General features: G+C 42.2%; 1 protein-coding gene across 1 annotated transcript; it reads left to right on the forward strand.

Annotated features, from left to right (window-relative positions):
* The first annotated feature begins 1,342 nt into the window (after positions 1-1,342).
* Positions 1,343-8,361, forward strand: tuba5 (tubulin alpha 5). The gene is made up of 5 exons (XM_018742103.1): positions 1,343-1,453; positions 5,382-5,604; positions 6,230-6,378; positions 6,478-7,158; positions 7,238-8,361. The coding sequence occupies exons 1-5, from the start codon at positions 1,451-1,453 to the stop codon at positions 7,529-7,531; spliced, it is 1,350 nt and encodes a 449-aa protein (XP_018597619.1). The 5' UTR covers positions 1,343-1,450; the 3' UTR covers positions 7,532-8,361.
* The last annotated feature ends 1,503 nt before the right edge of the window (positions 8,362-9,864 follow it).

The raw sequence follows: 9,864 nt of genomic DNA on the forward strand, positions 1-9,864 counted from the left end.
CTTGAATTTTATGTGTTGGAAGCAGGAAAAATGGGCAAGCGTAAGGATCTGAGCGACGTTGACAAGGGCCAAATTGTGATGGCTAAACAACTAGGTCGGAGCATCTCCAAAACGGCAGGTCTTGTGTTGGTGTTCCCGGTATGCAGTGGTTAGTACCTGGCAGAAGTGGTCCAAGGAAGGACAACCACTGAACTGGCGACAGGGTCATGGGCGCCCAAGGCTCACTGATTGCTTGTGGAGAGCGAAGGATAGCCCGTCTGGTCCGATCCCACGTAAGAGCTACTGTAGCACAAATTTCTGAAAACCATAATCTTCAGAAGTCTTGTAGAGTTCATGCCTCGACAGGTCAGAGCTGTTTTGGCAGCAGAAGGGGGACCTACACAATATTAGGCAGGTGGTTTTAATGTTTTAGCTGATCAGTATAAACTTACATGACCATATTTATACATATGGGGGCGGGGGGGAAATTGTTCTTTCATTGGACAGGACCAAAATTTCCATACACATCTTTAAATGTCATAAATCCCTGCTCTATGTTCTTACTAAAGCTAAAAAAGACAACCTATTTGTACGTAAGTTCTTAAGCAAGAAACTCCATTAGATGTCAGTTGTCAAAAATGTAACGAACATCTTGTCCTAACGCTCTCCTTGCTCTTCATCTGAAATCCAAGTAGTACAGTACTAACTTGTGCCTGATATATTTCAATTACATTTATTATTTCTTTCACATTTTGAACTGTTTGTCTAAATGAAGGTCATGGCTGAAAGTCTGTCCTGGGAGGATCGAGTGAGAGACCGGTACCTGGGGCAGGCAATCTGTCTTTCTCTCTCTCAAACACACACAGGAAACATTGGGAGAAACGAGAGAGGAAAATTAAAAAAGGAGGGGCGTGTGTGTAATCATCCTAGGTTATTAAACACTCAGTTTTTCTTTTTGAAATCATTTTCCCGCTCTTTCAGTTTCACCACCGCGGAGCTCACAGAAGGTGTGCTTCTATGCAGAGCCTAACTATCCTCGACATGCCATGAGGTAACTTCTTTCATACGAACAACCGATGTATTTTGTACAGACTATTTAAATATATACAGTGTTGTAACTTCGATCGGATGCACAACTTCCTATAAACTCGTACGGACATTTTGGAAATCGTACAAGTATGTACAGTATACAGGACTCAACTCTGGCCAATGGCAGTCGTACGTGTGAGAAAGTTCGCCAATAGAAATGACCGAACGCTTCTCTGCTGTCATCTGCACCAATCAGAGTGTGACAGTCCCGGAGAAGGCGGGTTTTTTCAATCGCACTATAAAAGGACCTATTGCCGCTATATCGTGACTTTGCTGTGTTGGCGGGGACCCGTCGCGCGTCTCGAGTCAACGGTGCAGAAAGTAGCAAAAGTACCGCGAGATCGTCAGCTTTATCGTCATAGTCACATCTTCATCTAACAACATGGTAGGTCTTTCTCTCTCTGGGTCTCCTCGGTGTGCATCCCTGTGCAGTTTCAAATTTGACACACCTGGGGGTCTTCTAACACTTTTTTTAAAGTTATAATAACTGCAACTAATGAGGCAGATTCAGTGAGGGAATTGGAAATGGCACGTGCGACGGAAAGTGTTCGTTTGTAAACGTGTTAGTTACTGCATTTCCTGTGGCGACTCACGTTCATCGAGCACGAAAAATGCTACTGGTGGAGCTGAGGTGCGCTGGAATGTGAGGAATCCGCGAGGAGGGGGCCCGCGCGAGTGGGTGGGTGGCGTGCGCGCGCTCGCGCGTGGGTGGATGTGTGGGGGAGGGGGTGCCTTCCCCCCCTTTTTTTTTTTTTTTTTTTTTGTTACACTCTTCGGCGATCATGATTTATGAAAAACTTAAACTGCAAAGAGGCGAAAAGTTTAGCTTTTCATTCCTGAGATTCTCTGAGAGATGACGTTGGTTAACTTAAGCGAACTTAAGTTAAGTTAATTATCGTGCTCTAAGGCACACTGACTTGACTTTCCCCCACAATCGAGACAAAGAAGTGTGTCCAAAATTGTTCCTGACTGTGCGTTTCATGTGAAAAAGAAAGCCTTTGTTTGTTTCAGTGGCGGGAAACTTTGTACGTAAGGTTTGCCGATTATTCCAGAAACGCAGTATCATTATGTTCGGTGTTGTAAATGTGGTGTAAAAAGTTAACACCACTAAGGTGTTCTGGTTAATTATTGATACAGCCTGCCGCCACCTCGTCCTCGAACGTGGGTGAAATAGTTTACAATAAAACACTAACATTAAAAAAAAAATTCTCTGCTTGCATTATTAGCGTGAGGAAGTTGAAATGAACTCAGCATTTTAATTTTGCTCATGCAAATTATTTAAATGTAAGTTATTAAAGAATGAATTTGTTCTTGTAGGCTTTCTTTTCAACTGAAATGCTGAAGTGTCTGTCTCCAGTAACCCAGAGCAGACCTTCTTTTCATAAGGGATGTGTGATGCTCTCCCTTTTGTCTTCACATGTCATGTGTGAACCCACACACTCACAGCGTTTTAAGCGCTTATCCCGCAGTAAAATGCAATGAATTCCTCATTACCCTTAAAAGTGAACTGTACCGTGGATTTAGGTTAACTAGCTTACTAACTCTCCAATGGGGCTGGCTCCTTTAAGCGCAAACGCCGGAGCAGCAGCTCCAACCTCTACACTGCCTTTTGTCTCATAAAAATACATATCTGGCCCCCCCCCCCCACTTTTTTTTTTTTAAAAAAAAAAAATACAAGCTTATGATTCAGTACAATGGCATTTCTCTCCTTATGTGCTTTTTTTGTAAAGAAAGGAAGGCCCCTGGTGTTTCCTCACATGTCATACCAGCTGATGGCAGGTTTTTGAAAGGACCAGTTCAGTCACAGTGCAGCACAGTTGCTGTGTAACTTGCAGGCTGTCCTCAAGCTGGTATATGTACAACTTGCTTGAAAACCCCAAATACTGAATGTGTAATTTTTAAAAATATTATATGTAGAGATTCTCTCAGTGCTTCTGTGTATGTTCATCACTTACCTTGGATGGCTCTGTGATAGCTTATTTACATTTATTTGATTTGCAGGTGCTTTTCTCCAAAGCAACTTCCAATGAACTCTATGTAGTGTTATCAGCCCACACATCTTATTTACCAAGATAACTTGCGCTGCTAGATAAACTCCTTACAATGGGTCACTCATCCCATACATTAGTGGAGCACACTCTCTGTCACTCACACATCATGGGTGAACCTGAACAGCATGTCATTGGACTGTGAAAGGAAACCAGAGCACCTGGAGGAAACCCATGCAGACTCTACACAGACTGAGCAGGGCTCGAACTCACACCACCCAGACGCTGTGAGACAGATTCAATAAGATTTTTAAGAAGTAGCACCTTAAAAATCCTGCTGATTTTCTCAGTGGACATGTCATCCTTCCTTATTGTCACTCTCTCGCTGCTTTTGAAAAGCACATACTGATCCATATTAACTTATGAATAACTTGGAGTTAAGACATCATGTTTGATGAAGCCACTGATGGATTATGTGCGGCTTCAATTGGTTTACACCTGGGTTGTTCAAGAATACCACAAAATGAAATAACTCAAAGTTGATAAAACAAGACAGCAAGAAACTATAAATGAGGCATATATAAATATTTTACATTTTGAACAAAAAATTTTAAACATGGATAATTCATCATTTGTTGTGAATCATGATGCTTTTTTTTAAAAAAAAAAAAAAAAATTTTGTTTTTCAATTTTAAATCAAAAAGCCGAATGAACACAACATACATGGACTGAGGACCATAGCAATCTGGCTCAAATGTAGCGAGTGTTCAGGTCTTATAGGTACTTTGTAGTTCAGGTCTTGTGAGTGTTCCATTTTTTCAGTTTTTGAATTAACTACATGTGACACACACCTTCAAATGAGATCTGCACATTTAACACCAGCTGTCAAGGAATAGGTTAAAATAGCTTTGTTTAGAATGCCAAGATATTAAGGTGTGAGAAACTGCTTTGCTCTGTTAGCTTGGAGTTCCCCAAGAGAGGGAAGAGCCTTAGCTGTTTCTTCAACTGGCATTCAAACCATATATAATGCATATTTTAAAAAATCCAAGAGCAAAATTAATCCAGTGTCTCTTGCCTAGCACCTTGTGGATTTCTTTTCTCTCATCCTTCTGTTCAGTTTGTCCAGTACAAGCATTGCCCATGTTTTTAAGGTCTCCACAGTCTAAATTGGAGCCATTATACATGATGGACTATTGCTGAACATAGCAGCACATTATATGTCTGAAAGGGTCATGTGAGGCTAAATAATTTTGGATGGAATACAACATGGCTGCATAGTTTGTTTTTCTTAAGTTGGGCGGTGAATTTCAGTCCTGATTCTTCAGTCAATATTCATGATTGCTTTTGTTCAAGCTGTGGATTGTCACCACTGACAAACACAAGGCATGAGCTGGGAATACTGGAGATCAAACTGAATTGAGATATTTGGTCATAAAAATGATGCTGCTCACAGCAGGGGAAGTTGGAAAATGCTACACCTTGAGAAATCTGTTCTTTGAGTATAATGGACTGTGAGGTTGTCTAACTTTTCCTTCTTTCCATCCTGCCTTGTTTGGCTCACTTGCTGTCTTTAAGTGATTGACAGCTACAGAAATTTGCACCATGCTATCTGTCATGTTCATCTTTGTCTATGTGAGCCTCAATTCTGTGTGCTGCTACACAGTGAAAATAGTGGTATCAGCTAAGTAAGCTGTACTTCTGCAATTCTGTCTGCATCTCAAACTTAGTCTGTTAAATAAACTTGTTTACTTTGACTTTCTTTTAGCGTTGGAGAAAGCAATTAACTGAATGTATGTATAAATGTGTTTGACAGGCCAGCATGTAGTGTGATGGTTACAGCTGGTGCCTTGCAATTGTAGGACAAAGGTTCAAGTGTGCCCCCCCCCCCCCCCCCCCCCCCCCCCCCCTTGCTGTAGTACTCTTGAGCAAGGCACTTGACTTGAATTGTGCCATTAAATATTACCAAGTTGTTAAAAAAGGGAAAATAATCTTAGGAACTTGTTGTGGTGTTGTTGCCCAGATAACCTCCACCCATGTGGGTAGGGCAAGCATGCAAACTGGCAGTGGCTGCTGGGAGCACTTCTGTGTAGAGCACGGGATGAGGCCTGATGGTTTTACACAATCTATAGCCTTGGTACCAAATGCCTATCAAAAACCCTGCAGAATTGCAAGTTGTGGTCAGCATATAACCAGGGCTGCTGTTGGTTGATAAGCACCCTTGTCTGACTTTTTTTTTTTTTTTTTTTTTTTCTCCCCCCCTTCCTTCCCTTTCCTGCACCTCTTCTTTCTGTCTTCCCCCTTTTTCTTCTGTGGTTGCTTGTTTAGCGTGAGTGCATCTCCATCCACGTGGGCCAGGCCGGAGTGCAGATTGGCAATGCATGCTGGGAGCTGTACTGCCTGGAGCATGGCATCCAGCCTGATGGCAGCATGCCAAGTGACAAGACCATTGGTGGCGGGGATGATTCCTTTAACACTTTCTTCAGTGAAACAGGCTCAGGGAAACATGTCCCACGGGCTGTATTTGTGGATCTAGAGCCAGCTGTCATTGGTAAGTGTGGTTTATCCCAGATTGCAGTACAACTGGGCCTACCTTATAATCTTCTCTTTATATCTCAACCATATCCACCCCACTGCATAAGCATTCAGTAGGTGTGTTTCTGCCAAATACATCTTCAATCTAACAGCTGTGAGGTTTACTTGACACTACATTGTGTACACCACAAACAAGGACATGTGCTTTAATATAAATCTGTGAAATGAAACACATAGGTGTGGTGAATTAGCTGGAAAGCCCTACCAATGAACAGAAGCTGGTGCCATTTTTAAAGTTTGAGGTTATGCTGGTGTGTTTGAAGAGCCAACAGATGCAACATTTCATGACAGAAAGGAATGACACAATCTTCCTTTCATCTTAAATATGGCTGCCTTATGAAAAACAAAATTGGTTTTTTACAGCTTAATGTCAGCTGAAATTGATTTCTTGATGCTTTAAGACTTCCACAGTGTAACTCAGATCTTACTGTTGATTTCATAGCAGGCTTATGTGTACAGCTCTTGTTAACCTTCTGTAATATTATTTTTAAAAGTATTTATAAATGCAGCTAATGACTTGTTGGTAGGGTCTGAACAGTGAGATGCCAGCTGTCACTAATTACTTGTTTCCTGGCTTTTAGATGAGGTCAGGACTGGCATGTATCGGCAACTGTTTCACCCTGAGCAGCTCATCTCCGGGAAAGAAGACGCGGCCAACAATTACGCTCGTGGTCACTACACCGTGGGCAAGGAGATCATTGACACGGTTTTGGAGCGTATCCGCAAACTGGTAGGAATAATGCTTTTGTGCAGATACTGTTAGTCCAAGACTCCACTTCTGTACTGTTTTACTGTACGGTATTTTAAATATCATTTAATTTTGTTTCAGACTGATCAGTGCACAGGTCTGCAGGGGTTCCTCATCTTCCATAGCTTTGGTGGTGGCACTGGCTCAGGATTCACCTCTCTGCTGATGGAGCGCCTCTCTGTCGACTATGGCAAGAAGTCCAAACTTGAGTTTGCCATCTACCCAGCTCCCCAGGTGTCCACTGCTGTTGTGGAGCCCTACAACTCTATCCTGACCACTCACACCACCCTGGAGCACTCAGACTGCGCTTTCATGGTGGACAACGAGGCCATATATGACATCTGTCATCGCAACCTTGATATTGAGCGGCCCACCTACACCAACCTCAACAGACTCATCGGCCAGATTGTGTCCTCCATCACTGCCTCTCTGCGCTTCGATGGAGCTCTGAATGTGGACCTCACCGAATTTCAGACCAACTTGGTGCCCTACCCTCGCATCCACTTTCCTTTGGTCACCTACTCACCCATCATATCTGCTGAGAAGGCCTACCACGAGCAGCTGTCTGTTGCAGAGATCACAAGTGCCTGCTTTGAGCCTTCCAACCAGATGGTGAAGTGCGACCCACGCCATGGAAAGTACATGGCCTGCTGCATGCTGTACCGTGGTGACGTCGTGCCCAAGGATGTGAATGCTGCCATCGCCAACATAAAGACAAAGCGTTCCATACAGTTTGTGGATTGGTGCCCCACTGGTTTCAAGGTTTGTCTTGTGAAAGTTACTTAATTTATAAGGGTAGCTCTAGATGAGTACCACCCTGACCTCTTTACTATTTTTTCAGGTGGGCATCAACTACCAACCCCCCACTGTGGTTCCTGGTGGTGACCTGGCCAAGGTGCAAAGGGCTGTGTGCATGCTCAGCAATACCACTGCTATCGCTGAGGCCTGGGCCAGACTGGACCACAAGTTTGACCTGATGTATGCCAAGAGGGCCTTTGTCCACTGGTACGTGGGAGAGGGCATGGAGGAGGGCGAGTTCTCTGAGGCAAGGGAGGACCTGGCAGCCTTGGAGAAGGATTATGAGGAGGTGGGCACTGAATCTGGGGAGGGGGAGGAAGAGGGAGAGGAGTACTGAGTACGGCTGGCCAGAGAAAAGCCTTTTGTCTGTGGGTCAGCAGTTAAACCCACAGACTGTATAGGCATTTCAATGTCCTAAGTATTCAGTCTTCATTTTAGTTTTAAACCAAAAATTAATCTGTCTGGTGTATTTCTGCACATAAAATGTTCCCTTTATGTCTGTAATTCAAACAGTAAAATAAGTTGGTTTTAAATAACTGTTTGGTCGTTAACTGAAATTCATTTTTAGTCAACTGTAACAGATCACAATGTACTGTACATCTTGTCTTTAACTGGAATGTCAAGTTAGTACTCAAGTAACTATCTGAATACTAAAAAGAGACATTCAGAATTTTTTTGGCTTTATAAATATTTCAGTTCTGCTGAACTAATTTGATTATATTTATGAAGGGAACATATTAGCACAGATACACCTGCAAGCTGTCAAAGTGGTTTTAGTTTTCAGTCACTTTGAAACATGGAATTCTCAGCTTTTCTCTTCCATGGATTATGCTGTCTACTGAAACTAAATTTCAGTTTTGCTCTGCAGGGGAGAAAAACCATTATAGCCTGTAATGACCAGAAATGCCCACCCTTGCTCCTTAGTGTACGCCCAGTACTTGTTGAGACCATAGTTCTGTTATCATGCGGTGTCTTAGCTCTTTTGTCATGTCCTTTTGTGGTGAAAAAGCAAACTGTTCTTCATCTCAACTACTTCCCGCACTTCAGAACAACTACTTGTTGCTTTGGTTGCTATTCATAACTCAGCAGTGTACTTTGCAGGGTTGACTTTCTGTATACTTTGTCTGAAGGCTTTCCAACTTCTGAATAAAATTCTGTTCACAACTGTCTTTTTGCATTTCCGAAGACCGGTTTAAACTGAAGGCTGCTGGATGATGTTAAATAATAGTGAAAATAAATGCAATACAAGCAACTAAAAGTACAAACCCCATTTCCAGAAAAGTTGGGACACTTTCTAAAACTGAAACCAAAACTAAAAACTAATTTGTTCAATTACTTGAACTTTTATTTAACTGATAAAAGTGCAGAGAAAACATTCAGTGCTTTTGCTGACAAAGCTAATTGTATTTTGTTTTTTGTTTTTTTGTTTTTTTAATATAATATATAAAATTTATATTTACAATGTGACACTTGCAACACACTGGGGAAAAAAAAAAAAAGTTGGGACAGAGGTTCCACAATTAATAGTTTAACAGGTGAGGTTATCAAGACTGAGTATAAAAGGAGCATCCACCAAGGGCTTAGTCTTTGCAAGCAAGGATGGGTTGTGGTTCACCACTTGGTGCCAAACTTTGTGAGAGGATTGTCAGTCAGTTCAAAGACTTTCTCAGCACAAGATTGCAAAGATTTAGGTCTTTCGCCCTCTACAGTTCATAATATCATGAAAAGAATCGGAGTCATGGAAAATCTAGGTGCATAAAGGCCAAGGGCGAAAACCCCTGCTGAATGCGTGTGACCCTCGAGCACTCGGGTGGTATTGTTTGAGAAACCGTCATGCTACCATGATGGACATAGCCACATGGGCTCGGGAGTACTTTGAAAAATCATTGTCACTCAAAACAGTCTGCTGCTGCATCAACAGATGCAACTTGAAATTGCATTGCAAAGAGGAAGCCATTTATTAATTTTGCATACAAATGCCACTGAGTTATCTGGGCCCAAAGTCATCTGAGGTGGACCGAAAGACAGTGGAAACATGTTCTGTGGTCAGATGAGTCTACGTTTCAGCCCGTTTTTGGGAAAAACGGATATTGGATTCTATGTGCCAAAGGTGAAAAAAGCCATCCAGACTGTTACCAACAAAAAATGCAAAAACTAGCCTCTGTGATGGTATGGGGGTGCATCAGTGCCCATGGCATGGGTGATCTGCATATATGTGAAGATACCGTTGATGCGGAAGCTTATGTTGAAATTTTGGAGAGACGTATGCTGCCGTCAAGACGACGTCTTTTCCCTGGAACTCCATGTCTGTTTCAGCAGGACAATGCCAGGCCTCATTCTGCAGATCTGTCTCCTATTGAAAACATATGGAGAATCAGACAACGGCAACCACGGACTGTTGAGCAGCTCAAGTCTTGCATACAGCAAGAATGGGCAAAAATTCCACTTGAAAAATTGCAACAATTGATTTCTTCAGTTCCCAAAATGATTACAAAGTGTAGTTAAAAGAAAAGGTGATGTGGCCCAGTGGTAAACATGCCTCTGTCCCAAATTTTTTTGAGCGTGTTGCAGGCATCAATTTCGAAATTTGTTTAACTTAATTCTACTTGTTAAATATAATCAGTGAAAACACTTAAAATCTTTTCTTTGTTCTTTTGTCTGTTAGATAAA

The sequence above is a fragment of the Scleropages formosus genome, chromosome 25, assembly GCF_900964775.1.
Source record: "Scleropages formosus chromosome 25, fSclFor1.1, whole genome shotgun sequence".
Taxonomy (NCBI): domain Eukaryota; kingdom Metazoa; phylum Chordata; class Actinopteri; order Osteoglossiformes; family Osteoglossidae; genus Scleropages; species Scleropages formosus.